Genomic DNA, 23,815 nt, shown 5'->3' with positions numbered 1-23,815 from the left:
TTTTACCGGTCAAGCCAACAATAGAATCTGAATTCGAATCTAAAAGGCTAACGAGCTAAAGACCTCCCAGACGTAACTTATTTTCTGAGTGGCTCGCTTTAATTGACTTGTATTACATATTATATGCCGTGAATTTTTACTCATATGAGATCTGACGAGTTTTTATTCTGGCGTTGGCAAACTTTTCCTAAAAGTGTTCATATGATAGGCATGTCGTATCTTCAACTATTGAATGTCGGCTCTCCACAGCTTCTTCAGACGCCATTCAGTATTGAATAAACGTAAACAAGTAAAGACAGTAAGAAAGTGCATGTTTTTATAGGTTTTTTTTTCTTTTATTTTTTACAAGATGATGTCACCAATGACTTTAGATGAAGGCTTGGGTTTAACTAAAGCCATGGTGATAAAAAATGATCAAAATTGTGGGCCTGTCTTGTCGATGCCGTGGAAACCCCCAAGCCGTTGCCCCAATCCCTACCCCCACAGCTCGCAGCCCTTCACCCGCCTGGCGACTGCACCGCACCTGGTGGTTGGATGAGACGTCCGCATCTAAAAAAAAAGACTAAACTAAAGGGAAGAAGAAAAGAAGAGAAAAGGAGAGAAAAGAAAAGAGGGAAAAAGAACGAACATCCTGATCAAAGGAAAAGGCTTCCTTTTTGTATTTGCCAGCAGTGGCTGGGGAATTATGCAGACGTGACGGGTAAAATGCGTAAAGATATGGCTTTCCCGATATTTTCCGGCTGCTTACGGCTGGAGAGCCAATGGCAAAACGTCGATTGTCGTGAAAATAAGGAAAAAAGTGGATCGGGGTGGAAGAAAAAAGAATAATGGCATCAATGATTCCTCGAATACGGCATAGATTTCCCATATTTGGCTTGGGACTGAGCAAAAATTTCGCCATCCTGCCATCTTTTTTTTTTTGACATGCAGCCCATCCAACTTCGGTTTGCGCAATGACATTTCCGGGGATTCATCAAACTTAACAGTTTACCCTCTTTGCGCCATTGATTCCATCCACCTTGATTACATCGGGTTTGCGACTTCCCGCGTCTTTTTTCATCGAGATGGGGCCGAGTTAGAAAATGTGGTTTTTTACTGTCATGCCCTTTCTAGGTTACACCCAAAAGAGCCAGGTTTCAGATGAAAAAGACTAGTTAAACCAAATTGGGAATATTCCTGGAAATCGTGAACTGAAGCTTGTGCGCAATGAAAAAGGTGCGCCCAATTTAAATGGTAAAGGTTGCCCAGGGAATGTCTTGGCAAGTATGGATTAGACCTATTTTGCTTCTGTTGCTTTGACAATAATCTGTGTACTGTACAAGGCGTAGAAAACAATAAAATCAAAAAAAGGACCTTTTTTTAATGAGTGAATGACCCCGTGATCCTATGACGCCAACGGTGGCTCTCTGAGCCAATGGAACCAAACGGATTCTCAAGTGAGGGTAAAAAACACTCCCCAATTTCTTTTCCTTTTTTTCTTGTTTTCTTTACCAACGAAGCGTAGTTGTGGCGTGTCGTTGATGATTGATGACGACTTAAAACCACCCCTCATCACCCGTTTCTATCTATGGTTCGAGGGCAGCTACTGATGTGTTCCTCTTATCGCTATTGCAGGTCTCCTGGCTGCGGCGGACGAGAAACGACGATCCAATAATTTCACCACAACGAAAACTCTTGTGAAGCCACAGAATTCTTCCTTGTAAAGCACAGAGTCCCCTCGTAAAGCCACAGAATCACCTAGTGAAGCCACAGGGATTTCTAGTGAAGCTACAGGGGTTTCCCCTGGTGTCACTCATTCAGCAAGAAAATCTCCAGACGATGCCGCCTTAATTAGTATTGCCACTGCAATTTTCTAACTTCTTGACTCGTTAGGTTCACGACTACACCCGACCTCCGGCTTTCGACTGGTAAATACCTTTTTCTTCTATCTCCTTTCTTCGTCGCGTTCTATCATCACTTGTAATCAACGTCATCGTTCTCTGCTTGCTTCTTCGGCCCTTTTGGTCTTCATAGCGTCGTTTAATCCAAGTATGCTCCACCCACTGGCCGCATCTAAACATTAGTCGTAGACCGCTGTCTGTATCATCCATTTACTTATATATTCCATTGTACCCAATAAAAATATATCTTTTCTGCTTACTATCAAGACGCTTCCCAATAAATAGCCTTTCGAGGCATATAAAAGGAAATTATTCTTTGCAAAGATACACAGTTTGGAGCATTCTAAATTGTTCGCTCCTTCATATCACTGGCACTTGGGACGAAGAACTCAAGTTGAAATGGAGACCCTGTAGATCCGTCAAATTTATGCATAAAGCCCGAAATACAAACAACGCATGCTGCTACTGCGTTGGCACCCCTTAGGGATTTGCTTTCATTGTCATGGTCGTTTATGTTAACGCATCCTTGGGAGCATCCGTGACATCTCCAAGGAGCGGTCCGTTTTTTAGCAAGATTTGGTTGCATTTGGTCCAGGTTGTCGCTCTCTGTACCTATTGTCAGGATTATCGAGAGTCATCCACGTATTCATCGATTCCATTCTTGACAGTTTTAAACTTGCATTGAGGATAACTGTTGTTGGCTGTAACAGTTTTTTTGAGCAGGTAGAAAATCTAATGGATTTAGATTGGCGTAAACGAGCACCGGTTTTCTTGCAGGTAAGAACTGAAGCCTGGCATATTGTATGTCGTCATGGAATCAAATCAGAACCCATCATTGATCAACTAATTATGACGGGTTTGTAGTTTCCGGTTCATCGAACATTGAGCTTGCTGGAAAAACCGTTTTGCGGATACGCATTTTGGTTGTTTACCATCTCATGCACCTGGGTTACAGATTCCGAAACCAAATTGGGAGTTTTGGAATTGACAAAAAAACCGCATACAAAGATCGAAAAATCCGGCCCTCTCTGAATCAATGATTAGACACTGCCAAGAAATATGCTTCCACCCTGTCTGTATATATTAAGAGATAATGCGCTGTCATCTGATTACACAACGTAGACTTGCTGTGCTTTCCCCACAACCTGTGCAAAAACCATGGACTTCCTCACAGCAGAAACGCGTAGGTTACCATTACGCGGATAAATGATGGAAGGGGATGTCGTACCATCTTTGCGTAAAGCCTTGGGAAATTTCTCTACCGAACGTTCAATCCCAGCAAAGCCAGTTATTATGTTTATCATGCACATGTGCAAAGAATATGTGCTCCGATTTGGATGTTCAACTAACCAAACTGGTCACCATAGAATGAGTGGGTCGTTGTTGGCAATGAGACACAGATAGCGCTGGTTCCCCTATCTTTATTTTCCAGAGCTTTCTAGAGACATAATCAACAAGCCATTCGGACGGGTCCGCATACATATTATCTCAGCCAGTGATGCTTATCTACCGCTTTTTTGGTCTCGAGGATAACGATCTCATTCGATACAAAATAGTTCGATGTAGAACAAATAAAAAAAGTAGACTCTATTCATTGAACGATGCGTATGATGCTTGTGAAAACAAAAAATAGTTGCGTTTGGGTGAGAGGTCCAGACCGATTCTTCTTTTTTTCCCCAGAGTCCATTGATGTCATCTCTTACAAAAGTTTTTTTTTTTGGAAATATCGCTAAAAGAAGCACTCAATCGCCATTTTTCCATCATTTTCTTTTTATTTTTGGAAGCGCAGCAGCGGAAGACTCGCTGATGATTAATGACAATGATTTTTTTGGTCGCGTTCTTACAGAGCATTCTTTAACACTCATTTCGTCCTTTTCTCTAGAGTAGGTTCACTGACGACAACGGCGACGATGAATCCTCAGTCTACAACGCTTCGGCTCTCCTATGGTGAACTCTGTAAGTTCCTGAGAGAAGTTTCAATTCCTGAGCATCGTCCTTCCTGAGATCTTCGGTCTTTGATGGCCGCGTGGCTTTTCTTTTGGTAAGTTACAGTATCTTTTTCCTTACCTCTTTCTGCTTTTCTTGTTTTGTCATCACTTGTCATCAACGTCAATCGCCCGCTGCTTGCTGCTTCTTCCTTGGTTCTGGCCTTCCATGGTTACATGGAATCTCTTTGGTTCAAGTTATTTTCGCTGGCCGTTTCAATTACTTAGCTGTGTAACACTGTAGGTTGTACTTTAACTTTTGTATACCTTTACTGCATACATCTTTAAAAAGCAAATTGCAGCGGCTTTTGTTTTAAGAATAAAAACCTGGCTATTCGCATTAGCTGATGATAAGGCCATTTCACCGATCATTCAGCAGACATTCGAGATGCTGGGAGAGACTGTCTTAGATATTTTAAATATTGAATAAGCAAGACGACCAACAACTTCAGCTATTTAATCTATCCATGCACCGTATTTTGTGTCTAATTGTTTATTGATAAACCAACGACTTTCATATGACACAGTTGCTTTATGACAAATACTACATGCGGTTATGTACGGTATACCGTATATCATGCCCTCCGAAACTTTTACTTGATCCGCGATAAGTTTTCCGCGGCGTCTGGCGTGGATTCCTACCTTGACCCGCCGGCTATCGACTGCTACATCAATAAGATGGCTTCCGAGTTTAAAAAACGTTATACACATGACAAGGATGTTTTATTTAATGTTCTGATGTGAAGAGAATGCACTGGGATAGTAGATGCAGTAGATGGAAAAATGACAAAGACGTTATTACGCGAGTTGTTTGTTAGTAGTCCATATCTTCGCCACCTTTGAGGCCTCCGCCCTGATTTGCCTGATTGTAATAAAATTCCATCACCTAGCATACCATGGTTAATCGAGTTTTATTTTATCAGAAGGAAACTGAGCCTACCTGTTCGCTGGAGGTTGCATCCTCTGGTTCCTTATCATCGCGTATCCGAATAAATCGGGGGAAACGAAGTGAAATGCCTTTGGAAGGATCCACCTAGAAAGAAAAAACACAAATGCGTCAAGTCCCAAGACATATAAAATAAAACGAGGAAAAGATCACATACCTGACCCACCGCCGCCATGTAGCGAGGACTCACACTAAGATCGGCACATTTGACTTCCCAGACTTGAACGGGTTCAAACCATACATCGGGCTTGACAGGGTTTTCACCGAGACAATAAAATCGTTTAGGTTTTTCAATGATATGATCCTTCAGGGAATCATGCAGTTGCTGTAGATTCTCTTCTGAAAAACCGGTGCCCAATTTGCAAATGGTCTGGTATTCCTCGGTGTCCGGATCATAACAAGCTAGCAGAAAAGCACCATACACCGAAGTTCGTTTGCCGCGACCATAAAAGGCGCCAATCACCACCAGATCCATCGAGTCGCCCACGCCACCGAGATAGTCCTTCTTCACCTTTAACCAGTTGCGTGATCGCTTGGAAGGCTCGTATGACGCTTCCTCGCCATCGTACGATTTCACCATCAGACCTTCGCAGTTACTGGTGATGGATACATCCAGGAATGTCTGAATGTCCTCAATATTATTAGAATCCATGTGGCGTGCATAGAAGAACTCGTTCTCGGTTTCTGTAAATGCTTCCCGCAGTTTCTCTCGACGATATTGAAGTGGTTTCCGTAACAATGGCTGGAACAAAACGGCCCCCATTAGATGAATCTTTCAAATCGTCATACATTATCAAACGTACCTCGCCATTCAAATACAAGCAATCAAACGCAAATATGGCCACTTGCACTTTAATGTCTTCTTCCTTGACATCCTTTCTTTTGCGCGTGCTCAAGACCTGGAAAGGAAGAATGCATTTCTGTTCACGATCCCATGCCACAGCTTCGCAATCAAGAATAAACGACGTCGTTGTCGGTTTGAGCCACTAATTTTTTCATACGGTCAATCCAAGCCGTTGGCACAGGCGTCAAAGAGAAATAGCCGATTCTTTACCTTGTTCAGCTTCTGCATGACATCTGGATATCGTACAGACATATTTTCGGAATTGCGACTGTAGATCATTGTTGAACCATCGGGCAAGCGATGAATCTACGGTAAGTTCAATGGTGAGTCTCGATTGACGAAGGAAAATGGAGCAAACGCAGATCCAAGATTTACCTGAGCACGTTCACCATCGTATTTAAATTCACAAGTAAATGTATGGCCTTCGAAACGATCCAAGACATCGGTCAAGCTCTTGGTTGGATGGGCCAACATGGGTTTCAGTGGAATACCTGTAATATATAGCACAGTAAGAATCCTCACTCATTCTTTTATTTTCCCATTCTGTAACTCACCGGGTCTCATTGTACATTTCTCTTGTAATTGATTGAGAGGATATTTCAATAAAGCCGGTACGAGCATATCATAGCAGGGCATTTGACTATGTACATTTTCATGTTACATCTCACTTGGCCGAGTACACTGGGTCTGTCATGAACTTACTTGTATACAGACTTGACGGTGTCGGCTGCTATCGCTAGATCGTGCTCCTTTTGTTGTTTAGAAAGTTTACCAGAATCTAAAACATGATTTTAGTGTCAAGGCGCACACAAGGACACCGGGCACATGAACAATAACCAATGAGCGATAGCAAATCATTACCTTTAGTCAAAACAACCGAGGTGGCAAGAGCTGAAAGTACAGTTTGCTCCGCCAGGCCGATGCGCAATTTCCCTTCCAACTGTCTATCCCGGTAAAGCGTCAAGAAGATGTACAGTCACATGATTGAAAATTCACGGTACCTGATGAGATATTTGGCTTCATTTTCTTGACAGGCAACCAACAGCCCTTTGATTTTATCGATTTTCCGGCTTTGGGCCTAGATCAGGATGAGAATCAACTCAAGGGAATTCCCACAACACCCAAGTCATCGATCCAAAGACTTACTGATTGACCGGTGATTTGGGCCACGTCCTTGAGCGTGGAAAACACATGAGGAACCGTCAGGGCTTTTGGTTTGAACAGCGTTCGTTGGGAGGATTTACTATTCTGAGTCATGCGTAAAATACACTGTGCCTGTTTCAGAAAGATGTCGGTTTGTCAGATGGCTTACCTTTGCCACAGTCCCAAGATCACCACACTTTGTATAATCAAGTTTCAACTGTTTCATATCGCGACCGGTGGATTGTGCAATGGCTTTCATCAACAGAGATTCGCCAATACCTAATTCCAGGCCTTCGTAGTCGGGGCATAACTGCGATCAAAACCGCCGTTAATATGATGATGTTGACGCAACACAGTGGGAAAGTATGTGTTTACCTTGTTGATACACATATAGAGCAACTCTACCAGACCTTCCGGGGTCAGTTCAATGACTTGTACAAAGAGCGACACAAGATATTCCGTGATTTCCAGTCGTTTGGTAGTGTTTTCACACAATTCGAACGTTTTGCACAGTACTGAATAGGGGACTCTATAGGAGGCCATCATCAAAATGGGTCGACTTTTTTTTTCTGATGATTGGTGCCGTTGTAGGCTCACTTACGCCGTGCCTTTTTTCCAAGTCATGCCCAACTTGGAAGTAGTCTGTGCAGTAGACATTTCGGCTCTATTAAAAAGAGTGTGAATAGAAGTCAACCCATCTTACTGACATTGCCATGCTTACACTGTTTTAGCCATCATGCGCACTTCCTTTTCTTGTTTTGCCTGTTCTTCTTCTTCTATATTGGCTTCTTCGATTTCTTTATCAAAGTCGTCGTCGTCAGAAGGTACACTGGCCTTGTCGTCATCGACATCGTTCATCAACAGATCGCCTTCGGCATCTTGGACCTGAGTCAGTTTGCGGTCTTCAGCCTTTTTCCGCTTGTTTTCATCGAGATCTTGGTCGTGATCAGATTTGGATCGTTTTCTGCGGTTGCCGGGGATAGAAGGTCTGTCTAAGAAATCACGACTTCTTTGATCAGTATTGTTATATAATAGAACAATCCATACGTCAGTCGGAATTGTACCCTCTTTGGCGTCTGATGCCTCTTCTGCAAGAGGGGTACTGGATGCTTGAGAAGGTTGATCGGTGAGTTCGGTGGATTGGCGAGCTTCTGGTGGCGATGGTTTGGTGGCAGGCTTTTTGTTCTTGCCGTCACCGAAAAAGAAGCTACAAATGAATAAGCAAGAAGAATACAAAGATCAAAAGACGTTGTTGCAATTGTACCCAAGTGTTGCTTGCTTTTTTTCTTTGCTGTTGTTCATTACACGTCGAAACACCACACACGCTCAAGTTTTTCGTTACGCGCCCAAAAAATGGACCGCCCCACGCGAATAGCAATCTGAGTTTGATTTAACCCACACGCTTCACTTCACTGATAGGTTTCCCTGTTCAAATCTTTTGAATCCAGTTTCACCCTTGATCATCCTCATGCCTCTTTCTCAATGGCAATACACTGACCCATATTGGCTCTCGGCTTTGACGTAGTAAGCTAAGCTCAGCTAATGAATGATCCCATCTGCTAGGACTCTGACCATGCGTTGAGCTGCGTGTTTACATTTTGGCAGTTGCCATTGGCGAGAACCTGACGTTCGCGACGTCCGAGGTCTACAATAAAAGTGTTCCAATAAAGGAAAGTCATGGTCACTTTAGGGAACGCTGAATTGTTATTCATGGTTGTAGCCTGAAAATAACGTCTTTATATTCGAGAAGGTACGCTAGTTTTTCCGTAAATGGAAAATTTTCTCTTGTATGGTTCTTAGCATAAATTAAGGATGATGGAAATCAATATGGTGACAAATGATGAAAAAAAACTACAACTGTGAAGGAAAGTGACATGCCTTTTTTCTTTTTACCCGGTTTCCCTTTTTTTGTGGTTTGCCAATGACATGGGAGGGGAGGGAAAGGGAAAGGTCTTAATAGATTTAGGTCCATGTTAGGCGGTTGGGTGGGCTAGAGATCCTCGGTCTAGCTTACAGAAGTTCGACTATGATCGCTCGTACTGGTGTGGTCTTCTTCCTCTTCTTCATCGATCGACCCATCCTCGGATAAAGAGCGGGACATGTTGGGAGATAAGGAGAGAGTGGACGGGTGGCTGACACTCGCAGCCCGCGCGTTGGCTCGACGAATGGATTTGCCTTTGCTGGTACTCATCGCTTCGAAATTCTGTCGGATGTAATTTTTGCACTTGTCAGCATTGGGTAGATCTTGGATCATTTTAGCAATGGTGTTTTTGCGGAGGCCGAAAAAATCGGGACCAACGGGGTTATGGCCGTAGTCCATATTGCGGATAGCGAAAGCCCTATGGCCCCCGACGATAAGGTTTCGTTAGATCATCACTGCTCTCCCCACGATCATCATCCGTTTAACGATGCTATTGAATGACGAGTATATTACCTTCGCACGGCAATGGTCCATACAGTGGTCGGAGTGGGTCCACGCCATACTTGCCCAGGGTTATCATCGGCATCCAATTGAAACTTTAAAATTATTTCATTTGCAATTGTATGATCAATAATTGGACATGGACATTCATAGAATTGAATGATTTCTACTTACAATAGGTTCATCACCGCCATCGAGGATCTGACAGGTATATTGAGTATCACTGTGAGGGTCCACCATACTGCGATACCATCTTTTGAGGAGAAGGTCATGGATCAGGACACAATTCTTTCTTTTCCTTTTTGACATGTGATAATTGTTTGGAGATCAAAATAAATATAGAAAATCTTTACTTACTTCTTCACTTTGTATCCTACCGGATAAATGTATCGTTGATTGTGAAATGCGGGGCGATCCCAGACCACTTTGCCTAGACTGAGTACGGTCCATGAATCGACTTCGGCCGGTAAAACGTAGTGGCCGTCTTTATCTTTTTCAATAGCGACGAAAGGTCGGATATCGTTCGTGTTGGGCGGTTTCGTATCGCGTTTCTTTCGACGTGATTGATGGTAATAAGCGTCCATGAGCGGTTTATCATTGTTGAGTTTGATCGTCGTCGTGGTCGTGGTCGGTGGGGACAGTTTCCGATAGTTTGGGTGATCGTCAAGCGCGATGTGACGCAAGGTATTGATGGAGGAGATACGACGTCGTTTGGTCGTTTTAGACGCTTGATTGGCGTCGTGAGTTAGCGCAGGGATCATCCAAGGACTGGACATGTCTTCACTCGGCGACAGGGAATGGGCACTCGCGCTAGACGGCAAACGTTTACCGAGATAAGACGACGGTTCATGTTGCGACGGATATGCGTAAGATTCCTTGTAAAATGAGCGTGAGACGGATGGTAAAAGTGGCATTTCATGTGATGGATAAGGTTGCATAGGTTCAGGTTCGTTTAATAGCGATTTCATCGATGGCAATGTTTGTTTTGGGCTCAGCACCATGTTTTTACCATGCGTGGCACAACGTGGAACCTAGCCATTATTATTATTATTATTTTATCCATCATGGTGAGATGAGGAAGATCAAGGCCATCAACTCTTTTTACTACCCTACCGGATGTAACTGCATCAAGATTTCCACGCAATAATCGTAAGCGGCATCCGTGGATGGGATCACTTTGCCTGTCGCTTGGATGTGATCGTCCTGTTGGTGTTGATCAATGATCGTCGATAACAAACCGTGACCTTCCCAGATGACACCACTGGACAAGGTGTTCTCTTCGAAGTTCGCGGTATAAACGGCGGTATCTTGATCGATCACTGTTAGTCGATCAGGGCTAGACATTCAAAACCATGTGATGAGAAAATAGCGATGGCAGTGAAACCGGGAGCGGAAAAAGAGAGTCACACCGTACCATGACGAACACACAGAGAGTAGACATCGTTTTAAAGGTACTTTGATCCACTGTCGGTCCGTCAGTTCTTTAAGTTCCATATCGAATGTACATAAGCAGTTGGTTTCGGATCCTTTGAAGCTGTAAAATATTTTCACTATTGATAAACCATGAGAACCTGGATTAATACACAAATGGCAAATAAAACCGTAGATAACGTTGGGTGAATAGATGCCTTTGGTTGATACGGGTTTGGAGATCACGGGAGGGTCGGTTTGAACAATTTGATTGATAGACATAGTGGGAGGTTTGATCATGATTATGCGTCGAGGGAAAAAAAATATCAAATAGCTATGAGCGGTATGACATCACCCGGGATCAACGAAGTTCAAGTTTAAAAGAAAAAATTTGACGATAAAAGAACGGAAATGAAAGGTTCAACAGAATGAAAGAAAAGGAAAAAGTAATGTAAGAGATAGCCGACCAATTCGATCCCAACTAATACGGGAAAAGTTCAACGTGGCGGGCTTTTCTGTCCCAAAAAAAAAAAAAAAAAAAAAAAAAACCACGAAAAAAAAAGTTTGAAGCAACATTGGAGTCCTTTCAATAAGTGGTAGAATCGAAACATAATAGTTTGTGTCTGTATTTCTTTTTTATTCTCTTACGTTGTACTGTTCTGTGATATGCAAGGGTCAAAGGGGGAGCGGGGGAGGGACAAATCGTAGTTTCTTCATAATCATGTTTTCGTAACAAGTTTGTCCGATCGCCCAATGATCCTTGCCCTCGTCGTAAACAAACTCTTTTCTTCTGCTCAAAAAGATAATAGTTGCTTTGCTTATCGAGCACATAGCATTTTTCTGCCATCGAGGAGACAGAAATCCACGTGTACTTATTTTTGACGATCATGATGATTACGGAAAAATCCGATTAGTGGATAGATATTCTTCAAAGCGAGTTTGTTACCAACGCCCATTGAGTGTTTTGCTTGATTTCCATGGTGTTGCCTTGCAAGGTAAAAGCTCGTTTCCGCTGATTTTTTATTTTTTATTTTTACGAAAATAGAGCTAATTAATATTGACAACGGACCAAAAGTATAAAGTTTTAAAAATATATCATGGCGCTAACCTCATTTGGAGGATCTAATGATGAACCCAAGGCGATCTTTGCCTCGTTTAATCCTTCTCCGCATTATCGCTGTGATTGCTATTACAAGTGACCATCATTGCTGTGTGACATGGTTGCAAATTGGTTTTTCTGCTTCGGTTTGAATGTAATATGCTTTGTTTGGGAAAAGGACAGTTTAGGGTATTATCGGTCACCGTCCAGTATTTTTTTTATACAGAGATCGGCAATCTTTTCTCAATGGCTCGCTGACTTTAAAATCGCGAGCTCCCAGGTAATGAAGCGAAAATCACCGACAATGGTTTTCTACGTAAAGCATGTGAGAAATCATTTTTCGCATTTATCACGAGCCTTTTACTTTTTAATTCCCCCCAAAAAAACATGATCTTTCCATCTCATGCATGGTAACTGTTGATGTTTCTTTTCCCCTGACAAAAAGTTCTCTTGTATTCCTCCTGCTCCGTTACTTTGGTAACCATGCAGCAAAATGAACAAAACGAGCGGTCATACAGATTCACTGCAAGTGCCCTTTCCTTTTTTTTCAAAATGATCAGCGTGAAAATGAGTAGAAAATGACGTTTGCAACAATATCATCACGTCATGAATATGTTAAATGTAGAAAACATGAAATGGGAGACCGGGATCTTGTGTTACTCTCGGTGATTGACAGCTATTTCAGCAGTGATGTACAAGTGATCAATGGGATCCCCAAAATCGCTGGGCGGACTTTGCATGGCTGGGTATTGAAAAGATCATCATATTCACAAAAAAACTCCTCATGGACGGCACCAATTCATTCGTGCAGAGCGCCAATGATAATTACATAGCATGTTACACGATTTCATTTAAGTTTCTTTGGAGACACTAAAGAACGTGTGTTCAGATTTTCTGCCGATTTTCCCAGCGAGCATGTTTAGATTCAATGGAAACGATTCCATTTCGGTTCTTTTTAGCATGTATCTTGCTTTTTCTCATCCACTGATCGACTTGATCAGAGTCTAAAAGGAAAATGAAAATATTCAACGCCAAGATCTAAATAGACCCACGCCGTCGATCCCCGACTGCGCATCGTTGGGATTGGAGGATCACAGTGGAGAGCGAGCAGGATACGCCATTTTACTAATACCAGAGTCCGACTCGCTTTTCTCACGTTTCATTCCGATCATCCGGCCTCTCCATTGCAAAACGACCATTTGCCGATAATGAATCGATGGCCTGCTTAGCTAGGCATCCTGGTATTAAAAACCATCTATTGCTGTCTCTTATCATGGAGGGACATCCTGTTTGTGAGCAGAACTGGTTCCTTGATGACCAAGGAAGGAATAATTGGATGCCACCAGTAAACTATCATGGATTGGATCTATCAGATGATCTCCCATATTTTAGAGAAAAGGCATAAAAGAGGCAAAAGAAAAAGAGAAAACAGTAATAAAGCATGGTATTCAAAGAAGTCCACGTGATTTTGGTATTTTTGATTTTCTCGCCTGAAGCGCCCTGGTGAACCCACCTTTCCCTTCACACAGCGTCCGCCATGTCTTTAGGTCGACATCGGGAACGAAAACACTCTGAAAACAACCGTCTTTTGCGGGCTTTATCTCAACCCACACAAGCTTGGTAGATTGCGTCACCTCGGTTGCTCTGATCATCCTCATATTGATTGCTTGTCTCTTTGAATTGTATGTTATAGGGAAAAAAAGTGGGCACCGACGACGCGCTTTGAGAATATTCAAACTTATAAATGGGTGAAATGTGAGCCTAATCTATTTATTACTTGCGAGAAAGTTCTGATGAGCTGATGAAAAGATTGTAGCGGATCGAACGATTGTGTATGATGACGACGACGACGACGGTGATAACGTTTCTATGACAGAAACAGAAAAGGTGCAACACGAAAGGACATCGGTATTCCAACCGGCTACTAACGTCGAAAACGGTTGTAGGAAGCCTCTGCTACACCTGCACAATCAACCTCCAGCGCGACTGCGAGTAGTGCATTACCGCCGTCGTTGCCGCTGGAGAGTCGATCGCACCCTCACACCACGGCGGAAGCGCTTGCCAAGATTGCACCGGGAGTAGCTGAATCGGACGGAAAACCAGACGATGACGATCCTGATCGCACGCATACGCCGGTGCTGGGAGAAGTGTCCGACGCAGAATCGGGGAATGAGAATCTGCTGGTCGACAAGGACGACGAAGACGACGCAGCAAATGATATGCTGGATCCAGCAAGAAATCCGGCATTCAACCCTCACGTTCATCCTCACTTGACCGACGATTCCATGACGGATTCACAAGGAGCAACCCCCGCGGACTCCACCGAGTACACAACTTCGGTAAGACAAATGGAAGTTGATACCGTCCCAGCAGACGCAACAACAACCGCCACCGCTCCATCAGCTCCCGCAACACAAGAGGAAGCGTGACGAATGCAAAACAACGACTCCAATTGAATTCATATGTCTTTCTCTTTTCCCATCATCATCAAAATGACGAATATGAATGTGTCATGTTTTTTTCTTTTTTCACGTAAAAATATCAAATCAATCAGTTAGAAAGTGCCAAGAGAATCATTTTTTAATGCAAAAGATGACAAGAGTAAAAGAGGCACCAATGCAAATCACATGTAAAATCGCACACACATAGGAGGACTATGTATCAATGGTTGCCGATAACATTTTTTTTCCTAAGAACTTTTGATGTCTTCGTGAGCTCTGCTTGCGTCGTAACGTTGGTGACCCTCGTGAATGCCTTGGCGAATGGCATTGGTATCTTTTTTGGTTTCCTCGGAGACGCCTGTCAAGAAATAGCGCATGGTGGAGGAGACGGATTTCATACCTTTGGTGAAATACCATGCACCAAACAAGGCACCGATCAACACGACGGTGGTAACAAGTGCCAAGCCAAGGATGGGCAACAGAATGGATCCCCCAAGCATCAGCGCGCCGGCTTGGAAGACAGATACAGTAACGGTGGCGGCGGCAACCAGTCCTAGGAGGGTTACGATAGCCATGGTGGCAAAGGTGAGCACAGGCAACGACGAAAGCGTGGTCAGCATCATGGCGCCGTAACGCACACTGGGATATCGCTGGCACATCGCATTGAACTTGTCGACGACAGGGTAGGTCACATTTCGGCAAACGCGGGTGAGAAACGAGATCAAATCGTTGGCCTTATCAACACTTTCATGCAACTTGTCGGAAGCTTTGGCTTGCATTTGATGGCCTTCCAATGTCAATTGACTGGCCGTTTTGTTAAGCACGTCTTGTCGATGGTTGGATGTATCGGTCATGTTACAACAAGAAACCAAGAGGAGGACGAGAAGAAGAGTAAAGAGGCAGATGGCAAATGAACTGCATCACCCTACTTTTTCTTTTTTCTTTTTTCAATGGGATATGAATCGCATGGTGTCATACTGATGTCCCTTATGCACCACTGTTTTAAAAATGAATGATTAAAAAAAACAATGTCATATGCATTACATAGTTCAAACAAATCAAATCGGCCGTAAAAAGAAAACGGGCCATCATTCAGGCTTATGTGTTTATTCTTTGCCTACGCATAATTTGATCAATCGAGTACCATCCTTTCGATGCTCGAGTGCATTCACAATTTCCACCGACACAAGTTTACCGTCGACTTGCACACTCGGTAAAGCCCGATCGGAAGAGACCCGTAAATAAATGGTAAAAGGCACTTTCTTTCTGGGCTGTCGAAGCTGAAGATCCACCTTTTCGGCCGTGACATGGGAGGATGCGATTTCCCATCCTGACATCACATGACCTGTGGAACCGGCAAACCAATCGCTCACCTTCACCAAGATGCGCGTTTCGTGGGGAGCCAAATCAATTGTCGGGTGAGGTTCATACCACTGACTGGTATCTTTGATTAATACATTGGTATGTTCGAAATAAATGTCATCGCAGTGCAAGTGAACTGTGCTAGGTAAGAAGGAGAGATTGGTCAAGATAATATAGTGCTGCAGACCACAGATAAAATCGATTTCAAAGACATGGTCGCCGCGTGACACCACCTTTTCAATATGGCAATGGGCTTTGGGAAACGTCGACGCATACAACTGATGCTCTTCAGCGGTGTAAAGCTGGACGTTATCGGACATGAGGGTGATCTGGCCAAAGGCGTGGTTCAGTGCCACCGTCGTGTACCGTTCATGGGCTGTCAGCTTGTTGTTGGTCGAACGAATGAAAAAGACATCGGGATCGTTGCCAAACATGGCAACCATGGGCCAGCGAGAAAGGGTGGAAGGAAGCGCATTGGCGGTGGCGACCCGTTCACGAACATGAGCGAACCGTAGAATGGTGTGATCCCACCACGGTGACACGTCGCTGCTGACACGACAATAATCCATGCGACCCCACGCATACGCCAAAGGTACGCCACTACCCAAGAGCAAGGCTCGTTTCCGGACCAACTTATCAATCAACGCCATGGCATCCCACATGATTTCACCGCGACTCTTGCCGTTCCTCGGCCGCATGGCGGCGGCGAAAAGGAAATCAAGTTTCAGCAACCGATATCCCCAAGTGTCAATGACAACGTCCAATACGTCCTGCAAATATGTTTCGACTTCCGGATGGTAAATATCCAAAGCGTAAAATCCGCCCCAATTGGGACCTGCTTTCATGAATCGACCGTCTGGCTCGGTGATCAACCAATGAGAATGCTCCGAAACGATTTTGCTGTTTATGCCGACAGCAAATGGCGCCAGCCAGAGTCCAGGAAGATAACCGGCGTCGGCAATGGTTTGAGCAAGCTGTTGCATGCCTCGAGGAAATTTTTTCTCGTTGACATGCAACCAATCACCAATCTGCATTTGGTAACCGTCATCGATTTGAAACACATCGATAGGATATTGATGTTCTTTGAATGCGGTCAAAGTCCTCGTCACTTCTTCCTCTGTGATGCGTTCGTAATTGTCGTACCAGGAAGAATAGCCAGCGAGTTCTCGGCGCGGGGTTTGCGAAGGATAATAAGAAGCATAGGTTTCCCAGACGGAACGAATATGACTGGTCGGCTGTGCGGTGATCCATATCTTGATCACGAGGGTGTCATCTCTCGACAACTTCTTGCCATCAATATCTTTGTAGATGCTGAAGAGATTGTGGTGAAAATCTGCCTTGAAATAGGTGTAACCGCTGTCTTCGGATACGGAGCCCAGAAATAAGAGCTGATCCTCGTGTCTCAAGTAAGTATAGCTGTTGGAGTGGATGTAACCTGGTTTGCCGGAGTAATTGTAGAAGTTATAATCCCTGAAAAAGAAAAAAATGTTACAGCGCAACTATTGTGCAAGAAGCATATAAAGAAGCTTTTTTACCCCTGCAAATCAAACTCTGTTATCCAGGCCACCATCGGTTGAATGGGAGGTAGAGTGTTGTATTTATGCATCTCCCTTGAATGACTCCAACTTTGAAATCCTTCCGCCATCATGGTTGCGTTCTCCAGTGTCAAGCCATACAAGAGTTCCAAGTGTTGAAGTTGAATGGGCTCTTTTGCCTTGATTGTATACTTTAGCTCAAAGCTGTGGTCGTTGATATCGTTGACATCTTTGTTGACGGTCAAGTGGGTTAGGTCAAGCACGGTAGACAAGGGATGAGCAAGCGCTGTCTGACTGTCCCCATGAGTGTATCGTATGCAAATTTCGGCATCTTTGCGTAGCTGATCGAGCAATGTCATTGCGTCTGCACATACCGCAGTTGACAGCAGCAAGTAGAGGAATAACACAATCTGACTGGCCATTCAGTCTGCATCCAGAAAGCTGGCTTCACCCGATTTGGGAAAAGGGAAATAGGGATTTGGAAGTGCGGAATTTCAAATATCGCCCGCGCGAGGATCTGCTGCGCGGTTCGTTTTCCGGGCGGTCATTGGGCGCGTCGCGTACTCTTCCATTGTTCTGTCTTTTTTTCACGCTTTCATGTCAATTCCACATTCATGAATAAAACAAAAGCAACTGCCATGGTTTCCGCACCCAGTAAACCGGCTTTAGTTCAAACAAAGTGTGCTCATTTACAGTCGTTATGCTGAAAGGTTGGCTCTGGATCTGACTGAATCTATAGATTATGTTTCGCTGCCAAATCTAGCAAGCCGACATCCACGCCCGATCCGACCCCTGTTGCTTCACCAGCAGTGTCACTCGTGATTGACAAGAATAAAGACAAGGTAATGTTCACTGTGTGTCCGCGAATTTCCACAGTGATCATTTGCGATCAGACAGTGAATATTAAAAAGCAAGAGACTTGGTTTTGACTCTGTGTGAAACTTTCAGGCACATCCAACGACTTGTCCAAAATGCTCGGTGAGTTTGAGGTGTTGAAAGGAATGAAAAAAAAAAGATCACGAGGTTCTTATTCGAAAATGTCTGGTAGGTGGCTCCCGGTACGATCGCTTGTACAGTGCAAAAGCCCTCTGATGGTGGCAAACAGTGTCCTCACACATTCTGTGAAGCGTGCGTTCAAGCATTGTGTGGCGAAACATGGGATGCTATTCGATCGGCAGAGGCTGTATTCTTGGGACCCAATCATTCGGTGCTTGAACATTGCAACGATCGCTCTTATACGTGGGCGTGTCCAATCTGCAGGTACGCATGGTCTTTTTGTCAACGATGAATTGTAAAGTAGTAGAGACTTAGGTTGTTGAATTGTATTTCCATAGAGGATTATGTCAGTGCACGTAAGTGATTTTATACATGCAAGACAAAACGGATGGATTTTGACTCAACATCTCGTACGCTTTCAAGCTATTGCTGTTCATCCCAGTCAAGCGAATCACGGTAAATCAAAAATCACCAATTCAGGTTGTTTGACTGATTTTGACTAGCAAGGCACTGATCAATCTGCTTCCCTCCCCCCTTTTTTTTTTCTCCCTCTCTCTTCCAGACCTCAATCATTGGCATCTCCTGCACCTACTCTATCCTTTGGAAAACTGTTTCTAGAGGAACCACCATCACTTACACAGATCACTCTGCTTTATGAAGAAGAGGAAGTGTGGTGTCGTATACACCTCCGTGAGTGGATGTTTCGGTTCGGCGACATTATTGAAATGGAGCCTCGTATCATTGCTAGCGTTCAGAATGTTCAGGGCGATTGGCGAATCAAGCGGCTGGCGGTCTATGTTGTATGGAAACTGTTGACGAACCTAAGTATGGGCTGGATCCAAACCGATGATCCTGGCACGCGTCGTGCATCAAAGATCCTGAATGCGTGGATAGAGGAAGAAGGAATCATGGAAATGAACCATCCTGAGCGTGGAGAAGCTCTTCTAGATATTTTGACTCGGAAAGGTCTCAGCAAGTCACAATGGCAAACCTTAGGCGATATGCTGAAAGATAGCGGTTGCGACAATGTGCCAACGGAATGCTGGAAGGCAGACCGACACCGCGATTTATCGTCGTTGGAGAAACTGAAAATGATTCAGTTGTGTTTGGACATTTTGCTACTGGAGCTTCGTATCCGACATGCGATCAATGACGCGCCCAGAAAATTGAAGCAAGTTGATACGGATATCAAGCAACAGCGTCGGCTCTTTCAGACCGAGGAAACAAAGAATAAAGTCAAGCGCAACCATTTGACCAGCCGCGTAAGCCAACTTGAAGCGGTGCGAAAGGATCATGAGGCACGGGAAACCCGGATCGAACTGGAAACGCTGGACGTCGAGATTCGTGATGCCCGCATGACTTTTGAAAAGAAGGAACTGGAAGCGATGGTGGCGAAACTCAAAGCCGTGTGGCGATTCGAGCTGGCGGGCAAAGATGGTTGTGGTAATCAGTACTGGATACTGAGTGATGTTCTTACCCCTCAATTGGACAAGTTGCATCATCAAGATCTCCGCAACAGTGAGCCTTACTGGGCGTACGGTGTAATTGTCATTGGTCCGGGCTACACTAACGAAGCCGACAAGAGCAATGGCTGGTGGGCCATTCACGGTATTGGCGCGTTAACCAAACTTGCAAAGTGGATCGTCACCGACGGCCGCAAACACGATTATGACCCGAGTCAGCTCAAAACCGCACTTTTGGAACGCGTGCGGTACTTGCAAGCTCTCGAATGGATTGCCTATGGGCAAGGCTTCTTTTCCTAGCAGCGATGTGCGTCCTTTATATTTCTTCTTCATTGTTCACTTCAAGCACACGGTGCTTTCATATTCCATGATACAAATTCCATATGCATAGTCCCACTTGGCATTTACTTCTCATTCATCCAATGTTTTTCTTGTTTTCCTCTTTTTTTTTTTCTTTTTCGGCAGCATGTTATTATGTATTTCCTTTTTTTCTTCGAGTTTCTCTTTCTTTCTTTTAACCCGTTGTTTCCTGTTTGTTCCTTTTGGTTTCCTTCTCCTTTTTTTTTTGGCGCCATCACTCCACACTGAATAGATCATGAGCACATGCGCTGATAATAATTATGATAAAGGTGATTTCCCCACTAGTTTATGTAACACGTCTTTCTTATTCTGCGACACAATGAATGAGCAAGATGTCGCCCATCATCATTCGACCGGGACCATGGTGTCGGGTCCAACCCTCGATAAGCCTTGCCAAGTTTCACAGCAGGACAACCCTGCGATGGCTTTGTTAAACGACTCGTGGGATTTCGGCCTTCGAGAATTCATGGCGGCCAATGAAGAGGAACCTGCATCGGCGGCGGCGACGATCCGACATAGTGATGGTCGCACAAAATGGCAAGCTGATCAGCGACACTACATGAATATCACGCCATCGATCCATCATAATAATAACAACAACGATGATGATGATTTCGCTTATCACCCCACTGCCAAATACGCGAATCCATTGTATCCGACGTTTCGCCGTCATTCAATTGCGGTAGGCAGTACCCAGTATGATCGTTCTCTGGCTTTTTCTTGCAATACTTCGTTCTCCAATGATTATTTGCCGGCGCGCGATCATCGATCTTTTTCCATGTGTTCGGAAATGTTGCCGCCCATTCCATCCCAGCACAGTGCCACTGTCCCTGTCCTTGCCTCAGATTCCATGCAACCATTGAATGATGATCCAATGGCGCTATTCAATGCGTCGGCTGTGGAAACTTTAAATAGCTTTTCCTTTCTTGATGCACCGTCACCGCAAATGATGGTTTCACAATCGCCTTGCCAATTTATCAATGCTCCAATCATGACGACAGGTGCGGTTGATCGCATGGAAGGTTGTTTTGCTACAAACGAATCGCTATCATGCAATCCTAATTCCTATGCAGCTCCTCGTTCGTTTTACGGTCACGATGCAAGTCTGGAACCGACCCACACCATACCCACCCAAACGAAAGAAGGCATGCCATCCACTGCCTATGATCAGTTCTTCTCTCAAATGACATCGTCTCTTGGCTCTTCTGCTTCCTTTTCCCCGTCCGTCGACACCATGTTCACGCCGGCGACAAACCCTCCAGCGCCTGTTTCTCCATCTCTTACATCAAACCAATCTTCCTCCATGACGGAGGCGACGCCTCAAAATGACGCTCCATCAAAGTTGGATGAATCCTTCCAGCTCAATCAGTCCTCAACCGTGCTATCCAATCTTGCCGAATTTCAGATATTGTTGCAACAATATCTCGTCAGCAGCTCGCCTATCTGTACCGGTGAACTCACCTTGATGATTCATACCAGTAAAGTTGCTCAAAAAAGTTACGGTACCGAGAAAAGGTAATCCTTTATCCATTTCTCTATGCCATTGTTTCCGTGCGCCCATGTGTTACACACATCACACTTGATAAAGACTTTGCCAGTGGGCAGAAAAAGAAAATGATGGCTGACGGGCTGACGGAAATTTATTAGATTCTTGTGCCCTCCACCGACGACGGTGTTACTGGGATCTCAATGGTGGACGAAACCTCAACGAAACGATGAGGTTGGCAAAGAAGGTGGTGGTGGTGTTGGTGATAAGCCGCATCCCCCGGAAATTCGCATTCGTCTGTCGAATGATCCGTTAACTGAAAAGGACGCGGACCAGGTATTACCGGGAACCATGGATTGGAGCACATTATCGGGCGCCTTGTGGAATACATCGCAACCATCGCTCAAGGGAAGACTGCTGACGCCATCGGTTCGTATGCATGAACCGATCGTGTCTGGACGTAACGTCTCCAAATGTTTACACATCAGTGATACGGATGAAAAACCTAAAACAGTGGACATGCACGTCCGTCTCCAATTAGCCAACGGGATTCATCTTGGTGTTTTTCCCAGCCGGCCCATTCGCGTCATTAGTAAGCCTAGCAAGAAACGTCAGAGTCTAAAAAACGTTGACCGTAAGTGTTGCAGATTGCAAAATTTCTTATTTGGCAAGCAGATCATCGTGACATGTCGAATACTCTTTTATCTGCTTTTAGTCTGTATTCACCACGGTTCCACAGTATCCTTGTTTAACCGGATTCGATCTCAAACTGTATCGACTCGTTATCTCAGTGTTACAAACACAAATGGATTACCGGTATCGTACATGACCAATCAACGACTGGATTGGCCCAACAACGATGACAGTCCGAATCTTCCGGATGCCTGTCTGGCAGCGCATACGCAATCATGGGATCCTTTCATCATCTGGATTGTCGATCCTCGACGTAACGATGATGCGGATGCAGTCAATGACGAAGGAGACACTTGGCCAACACCCCCACGCGTCGCTTTGAAACCCTCGGCGGATGGCAAGCCGATGCCCATCTATTACAACCAACGTGTGGTGCTTCAATGCGTCAATACGGGCTTGGTGAGTCCGGTAATGGTGATTCGCAAGGTGGAACGAGGGAATGCCGCCACTGGAGGGGGTGGTTTTACGGTGAATCATGCGTGTTCGGGAGGAGGCGGCGAGTATGGCGATGAAATGTTGGGCGATCCAGTGTCGCAGCTGCACAAAATCGGTTTTCAGATTGTGCACAATCCCTCTGGCACGAGCGCCCATTCAACGATGCATGAATCTGTTTCCGAACCGGGCTGGCCGCATGCGACCGAAGCCCCCATGTATTTGAGTTGCATTAAAGATGTCGTCGGTATTTATCGTGCATCAGGTCATCGACAAATGATGCTGCCATCATCGCCCTCAGCCACACTTTCATCATTTCCCTCGAGTTCGCATGATCGGCCTCATCTGGACGAGCTGATTGACCATCCATCATCTGCTCGCTTGGCGCGGAAACGTCGAGTATCCTGGGACCCAGCATCAAATGTGTCCAAAACCGGTTTTCACGATCATAAAGCTACCGCCCATCGTCGCCGCGTCAGTAGCATGAGTGATATACCTTGTGATCAAGGCCCTTGGCTCAGTACGGCCTGTTTATCCCATCCCAGCCGTCGAAGGCGCAGTAGCGCGTCGTCTCACGGTAGCGCCTGTCATCCGCCTGTTTGGTATGAGACCATTGCAGATAGTGCCGTTTGGACGATTGTAGGCACAGGTAAAGAAAAAAATCACTGATCATCGGATCAGCCAATCAGTAGACATATACGACGGGCAGGAGGAAAAAAAACAAGTGCTTACTATTAATATTATTATCATTTTTTATCCATCTCGTTTTCGTTGTTTAGATTGCGCCATGTACACATTCTGGCCTTGTTATCCTCCCACGAGTGCGATTACACCGATGCCCATTGTTGATCATTTGGATCGTCTAGGCGACCGATTGATAGTACAAGGATCGAATTTCACTGACAGTATGATGGTCTGGTTAGGAATTCACATGACAACAATTTTGCACGCTGCACCGGATCGTATCGAATGTGACATTCCGTGTATTCAAGACAGGGTTCCCGTGCTTATTGTTCGCGGAGATGGTGTGGTTTATCGAACCCGGATTTGGTATGATGGATCATCATCCCAACGTGCGGCGTAACGAGTGGATCCTTTGGATATGACCAAAAAAAGCAAATCAACCACGAAAATCCAAGGATGGCATGATACTGGTTTTTAGTTTGATGGCAAGTGATTGGAACATTTGGACAAATGTAAATAAAAAGCAAAAATAAGCAAATGGACTCGCTGCAAGGCGTGTTGTTGCATCACTATTGTATGCCGTTTATGAGCGAAAAAAAGGTGGGAACGGGAAATTTTGATCCCAAAAAAAGGA

The 23,815-nt window shown here is 44.6% G+C and overlaps 7 protein-coding genes across 7 annotated transcripts; 3 read left to right on the top strand and 4 right to left on the bottom strand.

Moving 5' to 3' along the window:
• Window positions 1-4,784: 4,784 nt before the first annotated feature.
• Window positions 4,785-7,341, bottom strand: BYT42DRAFT_502085 (ATP-dependent DNA ligase; the record flags this gene model as incomplete). Its single annotated transcript, XM_051564808.1, has 12 exons — window positions 4,785-4,898; window positions 4,969-5,553; window positions 5,615-5,797; window positions 5,866-5,961; window positions 6,031-6,146; window positions 6,210-6,295; window positions 6,358-6,433; window positions 6,517-6,599; window positions 6,657-6,733; window positions 6,802-6,903; window positions 6,968-7,108; window positions 7,174-7,341. 12 exons carry the CDS (start codon window positions 7,339-7,341, stop codon window positions 4,785-4,787), a joined length of 1,827 nt encoding a protein of 608 aa, XP_051420158.1.
• A 1,159-nt stretch (window positions 7,342-8,500) lies between these two features.
• BYT42DRAFT_94301 (uncharacterized protein) lies at window positions 8,501-11,020 on the bottom strand. The gene is made up of 7 exons (XM_051572904.1): window positions 10,849-11,020; window positions 10,635-10,770; window positions 10,334-10,556; window positions 9,578-10,251; window positions 9,395-9,473; window positions 9,233-9,315; window positions 8,501-9,137 (listed from the first exon to the last, which is right to left on the bottom strand). The coding sequence occupies exons 1-7, from the start codon at window positions 10,928-10,930 to the stop codon at window positions 8,804-8,806; spliced, it is 1,611 nt and encodes a 536-aa protein (XP_051420157.1). The 5' UTR covers window positions 10,931-11,020; the 3' UTR covers window positions 8,501-8,803.
• Window positions 11,021-13,176: 2,156 nt separating this feature from the next.
• On the top strand, window positions 13,177-14,380 carry BYT42DRAFT_582911 (uncharacterized protein). Its single transcript, XM_051569734.1, has 4 exons — window positions 13,177-13,349; window positions 13,423-13,484; window positions 13,546-13,616; window positions 13,676-14,380. Exons 1-4 carry the CDS (start codon window positions 13,267-13,269, stop codon window positions 14,156-14,158), a joined length of 699 nt encoding a protein of 232 aa, XP_051420156.1. The 5' UTR covers window positions 13,177-13,266; the 3' UTR covers window positions 14,159-14,380.
• Window positions 14,381-14,418: 38 nt separating this feature from the next.
• BYT42DRAFT_548817 (uncharacterized protein) lies at window positions 14,419-15,024 on the bottom strand (the record flags this gene model as incomplete). Its single annotated transcript, XM_051566032.1, has 1 exon — window positions 14,419-15,024. The coding sequence occupies one exon, from the start codon at window positions 15,022-15,024 to the stop codon at window positions 14,419-14,421; it is 606 nt and encodes a 201-aa protein (XP_051420155.1).
• A 762-nt stretch (window positions 15,025-15,786) lies between these two features.
• BYT42DRAFT_484372 (glycoside hydrolase superfamily) lies at window positions 15,787-17,180 on the bottom strand (the record flags this gene model as incomplete). Its single annotated transcript, XM_051563731.1, has 2 exons — window positions 15,787-17,002; window positions 17,068-17,180. Coding segments are annotated over 2 exons (1,329 nt in total), but the record flags the coding sequence as incomplete, so codon positions are not given.
• Window positions 17,181-18,038: 858 nt separating this feature from the next.
• Window positions 18,039-19,990, top strand: BYT42DRAFT_623478 (uncharacterized protein; the record flags this gene model as incomplete). Its single annotated transcript, XM_051572395.1, has 5 exons — window positions 18,039-18,045; window positions 18,144-18,327; window positions 18,404-18,419; window positions 18,487-18,519; window positions 18,705-19,990. The coding sequence occupies 5 exons, from the start codon at window positions 18,039-18,041 to the stop codon at window positions 19,824-19,826; spliced, it is 1,362 nt and encodes a 453-aa protein (XP_051420153.1). The 3' UTR covers window positions 19,827-19,990.
• Window positions 19,991-20,205: 215 nt separating this feature from the next.
• On the top strand, window positions 20,206-23,581 carry BYT42DRAFT_617114 (uncharacterized protein; the record flags this gene model as incomplete). Its single annotated transcript, XM_051572146.1, has 4 exons — window positions 20,206-21,401; window positions 21,534-22,006; window positions 22,088-23,146; window positions 23,277-23,581. The coding sequence occupies 4 exons, from the start codon at window positions 20,206-20,208 to the stop codon at window positions 23,579-23,581; spliced, it is 3,033 nt and encodes a 1,010-aa protein (XP_051420152.1).
• Between the last annotated feature and the right edge of the window lie 234 nt (window positions 23,582-23,815).

Source organism: Radiomyces spectabilis (genome assembly GCF_025331425.1).
Source record: "Radiomyces spectabilis strain NRRL 2753 chromosome Unknown BYT42scaffold_12, whole genome shotgun sequence".
NCBI lineage: Eukaryota > Fungi > Mucoromycota > Mucoromycetes > Mucorales > Radiomycetaceae > Radiomyces > Radiomyces spectabilis.
Note: the sequence above shows the minus strand (reverse complement) of the source record. Positions and strands in the feature narration are given on the sequence as shown.